The sequence below is a fragment of the Heloderma suspectum genome, chromosome 11 (assembly GCF_057233095.1).
Source record: "Heloderma suspectum isolate Gila_16-S chromosome 11, 16-S_ref, whole genome shotgun sequence".
Taxonomy (NCBI): Eukaryota; Metazoa; Chordata; class Lepidosauria; order Squamata; family Helodermatidae; genus Heloderma; species Heloderma suspectum.
This window is the reverse complement of record NC_139468.1, coordinates 30,593,701-30,613,316: the sequence shown is the minus strand read 5'-3', so window position 1 is coordinate 30,613,316 and position 19,616 is coordinate 30,593,701. Positions and strand designations below refer to the sequence as shown.

The window sequence follows — 19,616 nt, the reverse complement described above, 5'->3', positions numbered from 1 at the left end:
GACACCCAATGCTATTTATTTATGTATTTATTTATGTATTTATTTATGTATTTATGTATTTATTTATTTTTATTATTTAGTTTATTAATCGCCCATCTGGCTGGTCACCCAGCCACTCTGGGCAATGTACAGCATACAATAAAACAGTTTAAAACAATAAAATTCTACAATAAAAACATTTTCTAAAATACCCTAACCCACCCCAAATGCCTTCCTGAACAACCACGTTTTTAATGCATGACAGAAGCTCATTAAAGAGGGGGCATGACGGAATTCCCTAGAGAGGGAGTTCCACAGAGTGGGGGTCACCACAGAAAAGGCCCTCTCCCTCGTCCCCACCAGTACATTTCTCATACATCCAATGCTGGCTTCAGCTGTAACATCTTTTTCTTGCTTTAGACGTCAAGGTGAAGGGACTGCTTCCGCAAGTGGTGTTGCTGGTTTGTGTGCATGTGGGAATGCCGGAAAGCCACTAAAACCTGAATAGGAATAGCCTTTCTTGCTTTCTTATTGGTCTTCTCAAAACAGTCCATAATTTCTTTATGATGTCCTGGCTGTCCTTCCTGTTCATTTTTGCCCCTGATGATAGAGTGTATGCCTTCTTGGAACCCTGGGGAGGAGGAGGAGGAGGAGAAAGAAGGGAGCAGCATGGTATAATAGCATGATCAATGTATTCTTAAGCTCAAATGGGCAGCCCAGGTGAAAGTATCTAGCAATGGGACAACCCACTGGCTATGCATTCATTGAGATTATAATTTGCTACTGCCTCTGCTTTTGCAGAGACATGAACAAACCACGCGGTGCAAATCAGCAAAACTGGAGCTCACCAAAGTTCTCTGAATTGCATCTCAAAGCTCATTATGACTCGAATCCATATCAGATTGCGAGCTTTGTTTTTTCTTTTTTCTTTTCCCATGAAAATCTCTGTGTATTTTCGTTTGTGTTTCCCTAAATGTATGCCTCAATTGTGCACATCTTTGAAATATATGCATTCTTCTCCCATTGATCAAAGTGTATTGATCAATACACTTGTATTTGCAGATTTTTCAAATGCACACATGCTGTCGAACACATTTTGCCGGGTCCATGAATCATGTTGAAAGCTCGGAAATGTACTGACTTCGACCTCAGATTATGTCCGATTCCGTGTTTGATCTGGAAGCTGTGAAGCGAGTAAACAAACCCTGATCAAAAACAAATTGAAACACATTTCTCATACATCCCTAGTCATGATCTAACCCAAGGCTAATATGGTGATTTCTTTCTTAAGATCTGATGGTTTCCACTTTTTTGCACACAGGGCCTACAAATCGGGACTTGGGAGCTGGAGGAGATGGGAGCCAAGTTCTGCCTTGGACTCCTCCTTCTGCAGCTTAAATCCTTGCCCTGCACCAAGAAGGTGATGACACAGGCAGCAGCTCTGTTGGATCTGGAAGACGAAATTGCAGATCTCCGAGCACAAAGGTCAGAATAGCAACGATTTATTTGGAACAGTGACAGTTCTTGGTACCAGACGATAGGTCCTTATTTTTTTTTCCTTTGCTGCAATATTTATTTGATGTCATATCTGTCTTATAGTAAGGTTGATAGTGACTTTAATACCCAGTTTCGAAAAGGACGTCTCCCTCTGAAAGAGGCAGAAGGGTTTTCATTACATTAAGAGCTGATGGTTAAGGCATAAAAAATAATTTTGTCTCTGGTACAGCCATATAAATTACATTGACCCATTTTCCCAATGGAGAGTGGTACATGCCCTCAAACGTTTCACTGATGGAAAAAAAGGACAATCTCTTGCAGCATCTGGAAGCCCAGTCACACGGCCTAGTGCTCATGATATACTACAAGCAGAACACGGGACGTTAACATGCATGCTACCAGATGGTTCCAGATGGCAGAAGCATTAAGGCAAAGCCCACACTATTTGGGAAGTGAAATATACATAAAAAGTGTATCTGCACTATGTTGTATGTATGCAATTTAGAGGACATTGGTCCCATTTTATTGCTGAGGAACACCAGGATACAGCAATACATGATCCACCCAGGCACAGGATTCATAAGCATGATGAAGAGTGCAGTACTAATACCAAGAGTGCCTCTGAGGATATGCATAGTGCTTTTCATCACTCCTGAGCAATTACACATGGAATTAAGAAGCAGGGCTTGCAGAATGGTGGCGTGTCTCCCATGCCAATTAAAGTTTCTCTCTCTCTTCAGAAACTATCAAGCATTGACCACCCACCTCTGTTTTAAGCATACTATGATCAGATAACACAAATGTTCTGTTCCTTTCTGGGCAACAATCTACACCTCCAGCAACTCTTTCTTCCAGCAAAATAGCCTAATTTTTCACATTCTAAGAGGGCTGAGGTTTTTAGACATTACCTGTTGACCAGTTCAAAATATTTTTTTAAAATTTCCCCAGGCATTTTAATTTGCGAAATGCTTTAGCCTACCATATAGACTTTTGCTGCCCCATTTTACTGTGGATCTTATAGGTTTCTTTTGTATTTTAGCATGGTATAATACAAATATTTCATCATCTATATTTTCTGTTTACCATACTGGAATCTACATTATGTAGGGTGAGATACAAATTGTAGCAGTAGCAATAGCAATAGCAATAGCAGTAGCAATAGCAGTAGTAGTAGCAGTGGTGGTGATGATGATGAAGAGGAAGATGATGTATCTCTGTCCCATGATGCCATAGCAAAATGGAGGAATCCATGATATTAGGCTGGGTCGTTTCATATAAGAGGACATGACTTGATACATTTTCAGCGGATAAAGAGGTTTGTGTGTGTCTCTGTGCATGATACATTCTTGGTCTAAAGTACCATGCTGTGTGAGATTTGATTGTGAACGGGCCTTGGTGTTCAAGATTATAGAAGGGACCTAGGTCTCCTGGTGAAGCTTGCCAGAATCTGATAATGGACTGTTTATCACATCTCTCTCTGGCAACGTAAAGCTGGCCAAACTCCCTGTACGTTGAGGCCTTTCTTAGTCTGTCACATGTCTCATGGTGAGGCTCTGCCAGGTTTGCTTGAGGGCAGAGAGAGGTGTCTACATTCAGCAAAAGCATGCCTTCTAGTTGCGCAGACTAGTGGGTAAACCTGACGCTAAAGCTTTTTTTAAAGGTCAGGATGTAGAATTAAATCGACTCTGGCCTACTAATGCAAGAAGGTTTCCTTGCTCATTGTGGTTGCTCTTGCTACAGTTCTCTCCATCACTCAGAGATGCATGGTGCTGCCTAGGTTGAATCCTTCCTTGCTATCCGTCCAATCCACCTGTTCAAGGCTGGATGAGAGGGGCAAGTAGGGCTATCCAAGAATTCCTCCACGGACTCCATTGAGAATCCGGCCTCCGGAGTCCATGGCGGAACGGGTCCACCTACCTCTGCCTCCTGCCGGACCCATGTGGAGCTGGATCCTCCTCACTGGCAGGCTCCATACAGCAAGCGATACGGCCACTATTGCCATGCCGTATCACTGAGCACTCACTGTAGGAAGGGATCCAGCCGCAAGTGGCGTCCGCTACACCATTTGCAGCTGTAAAGGTCTTAGATTAAGCTAAATGCAGCCATAAATGGCTGCATTTAGGTCGATCTAACAGCTTTCCTTTAAACTGTGTGGCCTAACAGGTCTACAAAGACCTCTGTGGTCTCATGCAACTGGGCATGAACAGCACACGGGCACAAGTGTTTTGACCAGGACGAAGGTGCTATTGCTCCCTGGTCACATACGGACATCTCATTCTCAACCTAATGGTGAGTATTTTTTTCACAGAACACATAGTTAAACGATGGAATTTGCTATCACAAGTTGTTGTGATGGCCATCAATTTGGATGGCTTTAAAAGGACAAATTCCTGGAGAATAAGGCTATTGACATCTATTAGTTCTGATGGCTATATGTTACCTCCACTATCAGAGGCACTATTCTTATGTACAGCAGTTGCTGGGGAACACAACTGGGCGCATGCTATTGCACTCTTATCATATTTGGTTTTTTTCCACAGGCAGTGGGTTAGCCACTGTGTGAACAGAATGTTGGACAAGATGGATCCTTGGTCTGATCCAGCATGGCTCTTCTTCTGTTCTAATGTTCTTCTAAGAATAATGGAGAATGAAAGCACAACAATTTGGAGAGAATTCAGCTCACACAATGGGTCTTTTGTTGAAATGATCCTCCTCCATTTTTTTTCCAACACAGGAAGCAAATTTCCCCCCGCCCTCTCCAGTAGCAGAAATACCTGATAATTTATGGTGGGCTTTCATCCTCGCCCTTCAGGGATGCTTTAACAGCCATTAGTACCACCTGTTCTTGATGCTGGAGATCATATTTACAGTCTTGTTCATCGTTTTTAATGTTTATAGAGGGAAAAGGGTGGGGGTGGGGGATAGCCTTAAAAATAGAGACATTTCTTTAGATTAGTCATGCTCACTTGTACATGTGAGCGTATAAACGAAGCAATTACAGTGTGTTCCAAACACCAGGCGTGCCACGGACAGCTGCCTGACAAGCAATCCGCGTCCCGCGTGTCATTAAAGGAAACCAGTCAAGCCTGGCCAGACAGAGGGATTCCAGGCATAAATCAAACCCACACTTCAGAACTGAAGCTGCAGAAGCCTTTGAGTTAAAATAACTTTGAGAGATAGGGAAGGAGCATTCCAAACACCTGGCAAGGCTGTGGAATTAAATACAAGAGATAGCTCTTGTGGGCAGGCGGGGTGAGGGTGGGGGTGGGAAAAGGGTTAAACTAGTTCACAGTGAAAAGGCACCAATCATAATTGAAGGCAGAATTAAGTCTATAAGCTTTTGTCTCAAGCCAGAACAAAAATGCACCAATGCTTGACTGTTCCTTATCCGCTTATCTTTTTTTTGTTGATTTGACTTTATTTGAATAGTTTCTTCCCTCCTGGCCTTTGGCTAAGACGACTGAAGAACAAGATGTACTGAAATAAGAGCAAGAAAATGTATTCAAAAACTGGTTCTTTCGACCAGCTGGTAATAACAAAAATCAATATTATGTAGTGATAGGGATAGATGGACTCAGCTCCATCTGGTTTCTCCTGGTGCTTGCCGAGCTGCCCCTGCCTGCCCCTGCTTGCCTCACCATGTGAGGTGCTGGAGTGCCCAACGAGCATCCAGCAAGTGCTGTGGGGCCGTCCATCCTCTTACCGAGCTGCCATCATGTGTAAAAATGGCACCCCAGGGTTTTCCTGAGATATAATATTATGTAAATGGCAGCTGTAAAGGGCTCATTAACCAATGTTACAGGAGTAAATGCAGCATTCACACCTGTAATGTTGTGCAAATGGCCCCTTTTGGTGCCACCGTTTACATAGCATTAAAGGTGTCCCCAGCCAGTAGTGTCCGACTCTAGGGGGTGGTGCTCATCTCCATTTCTAAGCTGAAGAGCCAGCGCTGTCCGAAGACGCTTCCGTGGTCATGTGGCCGGCATGACTGAACACCGAGGTGCACGGAACGCTGTTACCTTTCCCACTGAAGCGGTACCTATTTATATACTTGCAATTTCTTGCTTTCAAACTGCTAGGTTAGCAGAAGCTGGGACTGAAGATGGGAGCTCACTCCGTCATGCAGCACTTGGGTCTCGAACTGCTGTCCTGTCAACTTTCCAGTCTGCAGTTCAGCGTCTTAACCACTAAGCCACTATGGCCAAAGGAAAGGTTCCTCCTGTGGAAGCACCGGGTCATTACTGACCCCTAGAGGGACGCCGCTTGCATTAGTGTTTTTGTGGCAGACTATAGTGGGGTGGTTTGCCATTGCCTTCCCCAGTTGTGACTACCTTTCCCCCCAGCAAGCTGGGTACTCATTTTACCCACCACAGAAGGATGGAGGGCTGAGTCGACCTGAGCCGGCTACCTGAGACCTGGCTCCCGCTGGGATCGAACTCAGGTCGTGGGGATTGCTTTGGTTGCTATACAGCCGCCTACCACTCTGTACCACATGAGGCTCTTTACATAGCATTACATATCTGGAAAACCCCAAGCCACCATTTTTATGCGAAATGGTGGCTTGGCAAGGGGAAGGGTCGCCGCTGAGCGCTCGTGGACCATGTGGGCACTCAGCGAGTGGGTCCAGTAAGTGAGCAGGTCTGTATGGGCACTCAGCAAACAGGGTCTGGGAGGCTGGGGGGGGGGGTGTCCAATGTACTCCACCCCTTTCTCGGACTCCCACAACGTCCCTATGTAGTGATATTTCGATGTTGTATGCAAGACAGAGTCTATATTGCAATAGGTATGTCTAAGGGTCATGGAGAGGCCATAGCTCAGTGGTAGAACACATGCTTTCCCTGCAAGCATCCCCTGGCTTCTCCAGCTAGGGCCAGGGCAGAATCCTGCCTGAAATCCTGGGCAGCTGCTTCCAGGCCATGTGAGCAACAGAGCTAGATAGCAACATAGGAAACTGCTCTAAACTGAGTGGCAACAGTTCTCCAGGATGTCAAGCAGAGACTGCTAGCTGAGTTCCTTTTAACTGGAGATGCCAGGAACTGAACCTGGGTCTTTCTCCATTGCCATTCATTGCCTTTGTATTACAGATCTCTCTGGTTTGTTTCCTATATATGTTTCTCTTTGCTCCAGCACCTGATGCAGTTGGCAGTTGCTCTCCTGCTGAGCTTCATCCCAGAACAGCAACTCATTCCACTTGTCAGGGCTTATCTGTACACATGCCCTTTAATCCACCCTTCCAATCTGTTTCAGCTCCACTTCTGCTCCAGGTTCTCTTTCTCCCTCAGAAGAGAGCATGGAACTGACAGCACACCTTTTTGCATTTTGAACTCACCTGACTGGAAGCTGAAGTCGGCACATTTGGAAAGGGCAAATGGCAGCACAAAAAGCATAGCAAGAAAGCAACGCATTCTGCAATTTGTCACATTGGCCTAGAGATGGTATGACCTGACCATGTCTGCGAGACATTAAATGACCTGTTAGAACAAAATTGAGAAAGGACATGTTCCCATTGGTAACAGGATCAGCGGAATGATTAGGGATGGGGGAGAAGTTTGTTCACATTTTAATGTAAATTTACCTAGTTTTGCACTTTAGGGCCACTGTGTGAACTGAAACTCAGCCCCCCCCTTCCACACCCCCCACACTTGAGATCAACTTGCCAAATGCAGTGTTGACATATTTTGAAATTCACACCTCTGAAGTTTGCAATGGCATTCTCCAATATTTTAAAAAATGCATACAAAAATGAAGATATCAGGGGAAATAACTTTTAAAATGCAGTGTATTAGAAGAATTGCTTGCAAAAATGTGTATATTAGGCAAAATGCATACAAAAATGTGCCCAGTAGTGCATATGCTTTTTTTTTTTTTTTAAAGAATCTCAAAACTCTGGATGAACTGAACTTGAGAAATGCTCAAAATTCGAGAACAGAACATAAACTTGGAAGAAAAAAAAGAAAAAGAAAAAAAACATGTAGAAACCAAAATTGACAGACTTGTTCATCGCGAATGTTGGTGTTTTTATCAACATCTCTCCTCATTCAGTGATGGGGCAAACTTCAGAAAAGGGGTGTGTGGCTTCAGATGTGTGCTCCCCCCCCCTGCACTTGCACAACCATCTTTGGTTTGGACCACTGCCCTAACATCCCATCTTGGGTGAATATAATGGGTTGGGGATGTCATGGCCATCTGATACGGGGGTGGAGTCCAATGGACTCCAGCTTGCTCAGCCTGCCAGACTGGGGTCTGCAGGCCCCACTGGCCAGCCGCCCCTGCTCGCCATGCTGTGTGATCCACTGGGCAACCCAGAAAGCACCTGGTGACTGCTGTGTGGCTGCCTCATCCCTTAGTGAGCTGCCATTTTGCCTCAATGGCCTCTTTACGGCTGCCATATACACAACATTCCTTTTACAGAAAACCCAAGCTGCCATTTTTGCACAAAATGGCAGCTCACTGAGGGGATGTGTGGCCACCAGGTAGTTGTGGACCACACAAGCACCTGCTGAACAGGTCCAGTAAGTGGTAGTGGCTCAGCGAGTGGGATCCAGGTGGCCAAGTGTGGGGGAGTCTGCCGGACTCCACCCCCCTGTCAGACTCCTGCAACATCCCTACTGGTGCCCTCCAGATGTGTTGGGCTACTACAACTCCCACCTTACCCAGCAAGCATGGCCATGCTGGGGGTGATGGTAGTTGTAGTCCAACACATCTGGAGGGCACCAGAGTGAGGAAGGTTGTCCTATGGCAACTTTCAAACACAAGAACTACTGTTCACTGTTGTTTTTCATCACTGATATTGCAAAATAAGTCAGCTCCTGCCTGATAATGTGTATGAATGAACTAGTAAATATATCAGTGGAAAGACCAGAACTACCAAACTAGAACTGTAGTGAACTTACTAGAACTGTAGTCTCCCTTCCAAGCACTGACCAGACCCAGACCTGCTTAGCAAGATGGCTGTATCATGGGCCTTCAGACTATGACCTGGGACCTGGCAGCTTTTAGATCTGGCAGCTTTTAAGCAGTAAAAGGGACAGGGGAATTTAAAATTGATTCAAAAGTTCAGGAAAACCCATTGCCTAGAAGAAGCCAACAGATGCATAAAAAGGCACTGGTCCTTTAACTGGCAAGATGCAGCTTCCCTATTGACTTCCATATTCCGCCAGGTCAGTGTTGAGGCAACTTGCTCCTTCTGTCTCAGCTGAAGGATTATTGCCCACAGTCCTGAACTTTAGCCACTGAGCTTTGACTGAGCTTTTCTCATCACCAAGTTGGCTCCAGAACCCTGGACATACCTTTGGGCTGGCACCTCCTGTTGCTTGCTGGCAGAAATAGTGATGGATCAGGGCACCTTGCTGATCTGTTCACAGACTCTCTGTACAGCCCACATTCACCTCAAACCTTCAGGAGTTCTCTCAGCGAGGAAGATGAAGTGGCAGCAAGCACTTCGGACATCATGATTTTTGACAATAGCTTTCATGCCTCATTTGCCAGAAAAACGATTAGGTTCTTGCCAAAGCTGTCTGAGTTACTTCACATTTGTCATGACCAATGAGGAGACAGCGACTGTGGTTGTTTCTTCTCTTGCAGCAGATTCTAGAGGGAAGTTAAATCTCCTTTGGGGTTGCCTTCCTCCTTTTTCTTTCTCTGCCTTTAATCTGCCCCCTCCTTCCTTTTCTGCTGTTCCTCCAGTGAGTTTAGGCTTGACAATCTTTTTACATGTGCTGAGCAAATATTAAACCATTTGTTTCTGAGATACCACTTACGTGCTGCACTAGGATTGCTTGAAAGGGAAATTGGGATGGATGAGTGGGACGTGCAGAAGGAGTTTATACTAGGTGGTGAGCCCCTGGAGTTTGCCACACTTCTGAAAAATTTAGCAGGCCTTTTTCTTGACTGCAGATCAGCCATGTCTGAATTGTGCACACACAAGAGCATGGGATGCTTCTATGGAGGCCTTGAATGTGTGTGCATGTTCACATCTGCAATTTAGTCACAGTTGCACAGCTTCATGGGTAGTAGCAGCTGGTAACTCCAGTTCCGATGGGGTGGTGATTCCATTCTGGGTTCTAAAGGACTTTGTGGATAAGGTTCAGCACCTTGGATAGCACTTTTAGAGTTTTGGCCGGTTGTAAGTAAAACCCAGAATGGAATTACTATGTCTCCAGAACTGGAGTCACCACCCTCCGCTGTTCATGGGTACTATAGTTCACAATTCATTCATAATTGTTCAGCTCCAGAAATCTAATGGACTATGAACAAGGTCAAACCCAGCTAGGTGCCTAGAAATTCTAAGGAATTCTAAAGTACACAGATTTATTGCTGGAATTCCTGTGCCAGATTTTACCCATCTCTGTTTGATGACTGAGCAAAACAGACTAGATCTAAAACTCTTTCCATCAGGCCTTCCTTTTCCTGATATTTCTAATATACCGCCTTCTTTTTCCTCTATTTTCTAGCGATGGCAGAGAATTCCGCCATGGATTTCAGTGAGGCCGAATGTACTGGCATTTGGCCCCCCGAAATCCGTGGCGGAACAGCCTGCCCCCCTGCCCCCCCACAAATTCCCCCCGGGACGAGGCTTACCTAGGGCGGCTGTTCCGGATGGTGGAAGCTCCAGCGGTGGCGGAGGTGGTGGCGGCAGCGGTGACGGCTGGTCTTTTGACCGGCTGCCGTGGTCGCCATTTGCATCTTGGTCTTTGCCGTGGTAGGCTATGTAAGTATTTACGTAGCCTATCATGGCAGGCCAAGCAAAAAGCCCCAACAACAACGGCATACACAAATGGCAGCAGCTACAGCGGCTGCCATTTGCGTTCCCTATTTTTCTCCGTTTTAGACTACGTAAATATTTATGTAGGCTATTACGGTGAAAAAAAAGGGGAATGCAAATAGTGTAGTGGGCGCTATTTGCGTTCCTTTTTTTTCCATTTTAGCCTATGTAAATATTTATGTAGACTAAATAGACTACGTAAATAGGGAACGCAAGTGGCGGCCACCATAGCCGCCGCCATTTGCGTATGCTGTTGTTTTTTTTGCCCAGCCATGATAGGCTATGTAAATACTTACGTAGCCTGCCATGGCAGCCTGGCTGGATGCAAATGGCAGCTGCAGCAGCCCATCCACAGCCAGAACTCCGGCTGCGGATGGGCCTGGCCAGCTGCTCCGCAGAGCCCCCTCAGAGTGGAACCGGCTGGGCAGGATTCCGAGGGGGAGGACCAGATTGCCTCCCCACCATTGAGGATCCTGGGGGGAGGGACAGAGCGCCTCCCCCCACACTGCAAATCAATTCCACGAAAAGGTAAGTGACTTTCGTACATCTCTACTATTTTCTTTTTGCCCAGTTCTCTCCAACTTCTGAAAACATGTTATATTGCCACTGTGTCATGGTGTCACCATCTCACACCATCATGCATCATGAGGTTTCACTCCTGCATGTGGTGTGATGGATGACTGGATGATTTGAACTATCATTTGTCACAGAGCTGAATTCTACAGTTTAGAGGAAGCTTGGCTCACTTCCTTAAACTGAGTTACCTGAGTTGTCTGGAGCTTTCTTGACGCATCTCCCTGATATCCATCATCATCATTAGGCTCACAATAACCATTTTCTTCACCATTGTTAATTGAGTGGTAAATTGGGATGTGAGTGACCAAAATGTGAAATTCAGCAAGTTGTTGGTAGAATCTATTAGGCTTGCAATGCCCGCATGTGTATGAAAACTGGGTGGCTCCCTGACAACTTCAGTATTTTCATTATTAAAACTGAGATTGATATCTTGGCTCTGCACATATGCAGACTACATGACCAAGCATCTAAATTCCAACATTTTTGAAAAGGCCCTGATGTCGGTTGGTTCCATCTTTCACTTTCTGAAGGAAATGTAAACATCTAGTGCACAATGCTCCTGCTGATGGAATTTTGTCACGTTAAGCCTTTAGTTGCTCTTTTCCAGCGCAATCAGTGTAATAGTTTGAATCTGAAGTCCTTTGACATTTGAACAAAACAGCCAGGTATGTCAGCATCCACCACTTGGTATGTAAAAGTTTGCTTTAGAACTCGGTGCTTGTGGGTGGCGCTGTGAGGGGAGGGGCCGTAGCTCAGTGTGATCGACTTCACGCCTTGCATGCAGAAGGTCCCAGGTTCGATCTCCAGCAACTCCAAGTAAAGCTAGAAAAAACCCTGCCTGAAACTAGGGATGTACGAAAGTGACTTACCTGTTCGCGGATTATGTTGATGGTGTGTGGGGGGGAGGCATTCTATCCCTCCCCCCGGAATCCTGGCCAGGGGGGGAGGTGCTCCGTTCCTCCCTCCCGGAATCCTCCACGGCCGGCTGTACTCCGCGGCAGCTCCACGGAGCAGCCAGCCAGGCCTGGCCAGGCGAGAGCCATCTGCAGCCGGATTTCCGGCCACGGAGGGCTCTGGGTAAAAACAACAACAAAAAACCCGCGTACACAAATGGCGGCAGCTACGGCTGCCGCCATTTGCATTCCTTATTTTTGCCCTCTTAATCTACGTAAATATTTACATAGGCTAAAACGGCGAATCAAAAAGGGACGCAAATAGCGCCCGCTACGCTATTTGTGTTCCCCTTTTTTTCGCCGTCATAGTCTACGTAAATATTTACGTAGATTAAGAGGGCAAAAATAAGGAACGCAAATGGCGGCTGTAGCCGCCACCATTTGTGTATGCGGGTTTTTTTTTTAACCCACCCAGCCATGATAGGCTACGTAAAGATTTACGTAGCCTATCACTTTTTTGTTTTTAAACATAGTCATGATAGGCTACATAAATCTTTACGTAGCCTATCACATCTTTTTTTTTTTTTACAAGAGTGGAAATGGCGGCGGCGGCAGCTGGTCGGAAGACCAGCCGCCACTGCCAAAGCCGCTGCCGGAGCCGCCGCCGCCCGGAAGATCCGCCCCAGGTGAGTCTCATCCTGGGGGGGATCCGCGGGGGGCCGGGGGAGGGGCAGGCCGTTCCGCCACAGAGTTCGGGGGGCCGAATGCACTGGCATTCGGCCTCACCTAGATCCGTGGCGGAATTCTCTGACATCCCTACTTGAAACCCTGGAGAGCTGCTGCCAGTCAGTGTTAGGGATGGGCACCCACCCCCTGTCTAGGACTAGGTCCTCCAGGTGCCCACCTAGCTCCTGACCCCACTTGCGTGCACCTGGACTTGTGCTCGGGCTCACTGCTGCTTCCGAGCCACCCGCACTGACCTGGAAGGCCTCGTTGAACTCTGCGATCACCATTTTTTGAAAAACAAAATGGCGATCATGCAAATATACACAAAATGGGGCTGTGAATCGCCCATATACACAAGATTACAGGTGTTTGCTTGCCTGCAATCTTGTGCATATGGGCTATTCACGGACCCATTTTTGCAAATGAGCATATTTGCATATGCATGAATATGCGTATTTGCAAATATGCACGTATGTGTATATATGCAACATGGGGCTGTGAACAGCCCATATAGGCAAGATTACAGGCAAGTGAATGCCTTCTAACCTTGCTGATATGGGCTATTCACACACAGCCCCATTTTGCGCATGCATTAATGTGTGCATGGTAGCCGCCGCCATTTGCATACTCTGGGTTTTTTCCCCCCTGCCGTGATAGGCTACATAAATACTTACATAGCCTATTACGGCCTCCGCAGGGATGCAAATGGCGTCCCTGTGTTAGCCGTGATAGGCTACATAAGTATTTACGTAGCCTATCATGGCTATGAAGAGGAAGCGAATGGCGGCCGCAGGACGGCCGCCATTCACAAAGCAGCGCGGATGGGAGCAGGTAAGTGCTCCATTTCGCGCACCTTTTGTGGGTTGGGGGTGGTGGGGACTTCGTCCCATGTGCCTTTCATGGGTTGGGGGGGCGGGGGCTTCGTTCCGCGATGGATTTTGGGGGCCTGAATGCACCGGCATTCAGCCTGACCGAGATCCATCGCACAATTCTCTGACATCCCTACTTGCAATCTAAATTGTTGCCAGACCCAGCTTCTGGGCAGGCAAGGGTGTGTGAGGAAAAGTCAGGAGCTGGGGAGCAAGTGAAGTGGTCTGCACTTCTGAATACAGCAAGAGCAAGTCTCCTAATTGCTTAAATGAGTGAGTGAGCAGATTTTGCCCAGAAGCCTTCATAGGGATCAGGGAGTATCACATGACCTGTCCAGGCCTGTTAAGTGCAAGGAGGTGTCCTTGGTTGGTGTGGCTTGTCTCTCTTCTAGTGCTGAGTTAAATGTTCCCACAGAACCTTTGCCTTGAATTTGGCGGGAAGCGGCAAAATATGGTCTAAATCTCATCACCATTTTTCAGGGGCAGGGAATTGGAAGTAGGCATGGGGTCTGCCCATCTGAAGTGGCTGGCAGCTGGTCAGTTCTATTTTTCTTTCCCTGAAGCCCCCAGGAGTGGTGCTATGTGTTGCAGTGTTGCTCATTACGGGGGCTTTCTGGGAAAGGAAAATGGCAGCTCTGAGATGCCAGCCCAGCAGGAGGAGGTCTGGACTGTGGCACTGGGTTTTGTGCTCCCAGTTGGCAGATTTAGCCCCCTGCCCTGCCCCCCTGTCAAAAGACACTCTCCTCAGTTCCATGGCCTGTGAATGGGGCCACAAAAGAAGAAAGGCTTTTTTTTCCGCAGAAGAATGGTAGCCCACAAGGCTAAAACTTTTCCTGAAATTCCTCAGGCTACCTAGATCAAGAACTGCTGTGGGTTCAAGCCCTACCTACATGACTGCATGCTGATATTCTTAGATCTCTGGACATATCTACTTTTCAGTAGGGAAGCACAGACCCCCCACTGCCTGGCTTGGGGCCTTGTGGAGTCCTCCAGAGCCCTGCCGTGTCCACCAGAGTTGGCAGAGCGGCTCTCCGGCTTCCTATAAAATGTGATGCACTAATGGCAGCTGCCATTAGCCTATCATGGGAAAATTACAGCCATAAATGACATATTTTATGCCATTGGTGGCCATAAAGCACATACTTTTACCTAAATCACAGCTTTTTACGGCTGTATTTAGGTAAAAGTGCTTTATGGCTGCAAATGTGCTTTACAGCTACATTTCTGTCTGTAACTTTCCTGCCATTACCTAATGGTGCCTGCCATTAGCGTATCATGTTTTATAGGAAGCCAGAGAACCACCTCACGGGAACTCCCTCAGACCCGGAGGTGAAAAAGGCTGGTCCACCGCGGACTCCAGAGGTCAGATTCTTTGGAATCCGGCCTCATTTGAGTCTGTGGCGGATTTCTCCAGCATCCCTACTTTCCAGTACCCCTGCTGCTTTTAATCCAGGCTGCCAGACCAAACTTTCCCCCACCCCTGTTTGTACAGGAGAGACGGCCTTGTAATGTCTTTGTCTATTCAGTTTCATGATGAAAAGGGTTCCTCAACGGTGGAGCTGCTTTTACCCTCTGCCTTCTGTGTTTGCCTTCTTCTCGGCATCCTTGCAAACCATGTCATCATGCCTTTCCTCCTGCTACACGAGCTCACTCCCAACGCATTCTTCAGAGGCTCAGTCAAGCAGCTCTGGCGGTAATGAATATGTTTGGTATTCAGATGGACTGCACATAGGCGTCCACAGGTGGGCCATTCTAATTCAGCAGCTTTTCATTAATGCTTTCCTGAGCTGTCTGTGCCCGTCCTCTGTTTGCTCATTTCTGTATTATCCGATTGACATTTTTTTGATTATGAAAGAGCCGAGGAGCCGCATGGCCTCGGAGATCGTTATCAAACACCAAGACCAAGACTTGAGTGCCAGGAGGGGTTCAAATTATGCATGCCATCACTGTGGTAATTAATTTATCAAATAGCATCTTATAAATCTGTGGATGGGGCACGTGTGGGCTGGTGGTTGGTGTTGAAACAGAAATGAAAGACATCAAAAGACAGAAACTTCAAGCTCCTGAAATTGTTAATGGGATTCACAGAGGTTATTCAAATTATCCACAGGCTGCGAAAGCCAGAGCCTGTGTCTACAGCAGAAATGTATTCCCTGACTGCCTTCCCCCTGCTTTTTGTTATGGAATAGCCTAGGAGCTGCATGGCCTCCGAGTTCATTATCACATACCTGAGTGAGATCTGAGTGCCATCCAGTTTCCCCTTCTGAACTAGGCATTACCTAGTACAAAGAAGTCTAGGTTTCAGACAGGCAATCCCAAAATCTTCATATGCCCTGGAGTTAGGGATGTATGAAAGTCACTTAACTTTTCGACGGGTGACATTTGCGGTGGGGGGAAGGTGCACCATCCCTCTCCCCGAAATTCTCTCTGGCTGGCTCCACTCTGCGGTGATTCCGCAGAGCTGCCGGCCGGGGCCACCCGCAGCCGGACATCCGGCCTCTGGGCAGCCTGCACAGGGACACAGCCATGAGCCAATTGCAGCCAATCCTCTGTCCTACCATGATTTTTCTCCCATAACCTCTTACTTCAGCAGCACTGTTCAGATGACTGATCCATGGATGCTAAAATCTGTTAGTTACTTGGATCGGTCTCCAGAATGGACAACAAATCTGAGACACAACTGAAGTTTATATTAAAAAAATGGGGGAAATAGCCATTACAGCCACAAATCACTTTAACATCTAGCAGAGTCTAATGTAATTAAAGCTGCAATTCTATGCATGATCACCTGGGAGTAAGCCCCACTGAATACAATAGAACTTGATTCAGAGTAAACATGGACAGGACTGAGGTGTACATCTGTGCAAATCTTGCATGCCATCTCAAGACTTTAACAGGGCAATTGAGCCTTTTGATTTGGAGTGTTTTGATGCCGGAGCACAGTTATCCTTCTTCTCTTCCTGTTCTGGGGTAGGATGCATATTATCTCACAGAGTCATAGAATCATAGAATCATAGGGTTGGAAGGGGCCTACAAGACCATCAAGTCTAACCCCCTGCTCAGTGCAGGAAGCCTGATTCCCAGGCGGTCTCCCATCCAAGTACTAACCAGGGCTGACCCTGCTTAGCTTACAAGATCAGATGAGATCGGGCGCATTCACTGGCTTCTGTTTCCCTACTATTTATGCCAGGGCTGTTGTAAACCTCACCCCATGATACAGGCATGGCTGGGGACTAGGAGGGCTTTGTATCCTAAGGATCCTAATCCTCCACTGATCCATCAGCACCACACCTCCAATCTGTCCCCTTTTTACTTCTCCATACAATCAGAGCTTTGACATCAGTTCGGCAGAATTTCTCCCCGAACAACCTTCGGAGGACCGAATGCGTTGGCACTCGGCCCCCCAAAGTTTCGGGGAGAAATTCTCCCCTATCCCTACCCTCTACCATTTTACGTGCACGTTTCAGTCATCTTAGCTATACATGCTAAACAAAAATGGAATGTATGGAACAGCCCTGCAATGGCTCTTCAGATCTTGCAAAGGAGATGGAATGGTAAATGCTGCACAGTGATAGAGGCTGCCTCAGGAGATGATGGCTTTCTTTTCCAGGAGGCATCTGGCAGGGATGCTGAAGCTGCAAGAGCAGGAGATTGGATTTAGATTACTTCCAAAATGTCTTGAAGCTATAGAATTCTATGGTTCTATGGATAATCACATTGGCTACAAGGACACTGAGCTCCTCCTGCCTTTTGCTCAGTTTTGGAGAGAGTAAGCAAAACAGAACATGAAATGCCATGTTACTGTCAGGGTGGACACTGAGCCCATAGAATACCAGAGTAGTTCTGATTCTGAGGAAGAGCAGTCGCTCCTGGGAGGGGAGCGCGCTCCTCTTTCCCAGGGCCAACAGCTGACAGAGATTCCTCCCACCAACATTCCTAGCTTAGATAGCAGTCCAGGGAGTAACAGAGAGCGGATAGCAAACTTGGTGGACGCGCGACGCTGACGCAGAGTGCGGCGCCAGATGGAGGGCGCGGAAAGGAGGCTGAGTGCCCGGTTGGTGCGCAAACAACGGCTGCGCCCAGAGGATCCAAGGGAAAAGGGGAGGGACTCTCCCTACTCCTTAAGTTCAGGGGTCTGCCAGTAATTCCCTTTCAAATGGGGACCAACTGTTCCAACTTAGGGCATAGGTTCGGTGCTGCTCAGATCTAGTTACAAACGGTATAGTTGTTAAGTTGTAAAAGAAGAATAAAGCTTTGAAAAGAATCCCTTTGTCTATGTCTGGACTTGGCTACTGGATTAGACTGAGAGAGGCCTCCAAGGAGCCCTTGACAGCTACTAAGGACTCAGTCCTATGCACACTTACTTGGGAGTAAGCCCCATTGAACTCAGCAGGATCTTCTTAGTATTGCACTGCATGTCCTGACTGCTCGATGAACAGTTAATTTGTGTGCAGATAGATCCTTGGTTGAATTAGGGATGCATAAGAAAGTCATTGCAGTTTGTTTTGTTTTTATCAGAGTTGCCCATTTCACACCTTTGGGACCCAACACAGATTCAGACACAATCTGTTTAGCTCCCCGGATGTGCTGCTGCCATTTGGACCATTTACGCCTATGTTGTTGTTCAGTCGTTCAGTCATGTCCGACTCTTCGTGACCCCATGGACCATAGCACGCCAGGCCTTCCTGTCCTGCGCTCTCTCCCGGAGCATGCTCAAGTTCATATTCATTGCATCCGTGATGCTATCTAGCCATCTCATCCTCTGCCGTCCCCTTCTCCTTTTGCCTTCAGTCTTTCCCAGCATCACGGTCTTTTCCAGAGAGTTTTCTCTTCGCATTAGGTGGCCAAAATATTTCAGCTTCAGCTTCAGTATCTGTCCTTCCAATGAGCACTCAGGGTTGATTTCCTGTAGGATTGACTGATTTGACCTCCTTGCAGTCCAGGGGACTCGTAAGAGTCTTCTCCAGCACCACAGTTTGAAAGCATCAATTCTTCGGCGCTCAGCCTTCCTTATAGTCCAGCTCTCACAGCCATACATTACTACTGGGAAAACCATAGCTTTGATTAGACGGACGTTTGTCGGCAAGGTGATGTCTCTGTTTCTTACTATGCTGTCTAGGTTTGCCATAGCTTTCCTCCCAAGGAGCAAGCGTCTTTTAATTTAATGGCTACAGTCACCATCTGCGGTGATCTTGGAGCCCAAGAAAGTAAAATCTGTCACTGCTTCCATTTCTTCCCCTTCTATATGCCAGGAAGTGATAGGGCCAGATGCCATGATCTTAGTTTTTTTAATGTTGAGTTTCAAACCAGCTTTTGCACTCTCCTCTTTCACCCTCAACTAGAGGCTCTTTAGATCCTCTTCGCTTTCTGCCATTAGGGTGGTATCGTCTGCATATCGGAGGTTGTTGATAATTCTCCCAGCAATCTTAATTCTGACCTGTGATTCATCCAACCCGGCATTTCTCATGATGTACTCTGCATATAAGTTAAATAAGCAGGGTGACTATATGCAGCCTTGTCGTACTCCTTTCCCAATTTTGAACCACTCGGTTGTTCCATGCCTGGTTCTTACTGTTGCTTCTTGACCCTCGTACAGGTTTCTCAGGAGACGGGTAAGGTGGTCTGGTACTCCCATCACTTTCAGAATTTGCCACAGTTTGTTTTGATCCACACAATCAAAGGCTTTAGCGTAGTCAATGAAGCAGAAATAGACGTTTTTCTGGAATTCTCTTGCTTTCTCCATGATGCAGCAAATGTTGGCGATTTGATCTCTAGTTCCTCTGCCTCTTCAAAACCCAGCTTGTACTTCCGGTAGTTCTCGGTTCGCATACTGCTGAAGCCTAGCTTGTAGGATTTTGAGCATCACCTTGTTGGCATGTGAAATGAGCGCAATTGTGCGGTAGTTTGAACACTCTTTGGCATTGCCCTTCTTTGGAATTTGAATGTAAACTGACCTTTTCCAGTCTTGCGGCCATTGTTGAGTGTTCCAAATTTGTTGGCATATTGAATGCAGCACTTTAACAGCATCATCTTTTAGGATTTTAAATAGCTCAACTGGAAGACTGTCATCTCTGCTAGCTTTGTTGTTAGTAATGCTTCCTAAGGCCCACTTGACTTCACTCTCGAGGATGTCCAGCTCAAGTTCAGTGACCGCACTATCATGGCTATCAGGGACATTAAGATCTTTCCTGTATAGTTCTTCTGTGTATTCTTTCCACCTCTTCTTAATCTCATCTGCTTCTGTTAGGTCCCTGCCTTCTTTGTCCTTTATCATGCTCGTCTTTGCACAAAATGTTCCCTTGAGATCTCTGA

The 19,616-nt window shown here is 46.7% G+C and overlaps 1 protein-coding gene across 1 annotated transcript in view; it reads left to right on the top strand.

Annotated features, from left to right (window-relative positions):
• The window catches only part of AGBL1 (AGBL carboxypeptidase 1), a 732,367-nt gene that overhangs the window by 456,195 nt on the left and 256,556 nt on the right, over positions 1–19,616 (top strand). The window contains 1 exon segment of the mRNA XM_084816379.1: positions 1,301–1,464. Coding sequence (XP_084672505.1) covers positions 1,301–1,464 — 164 coding nt within the window.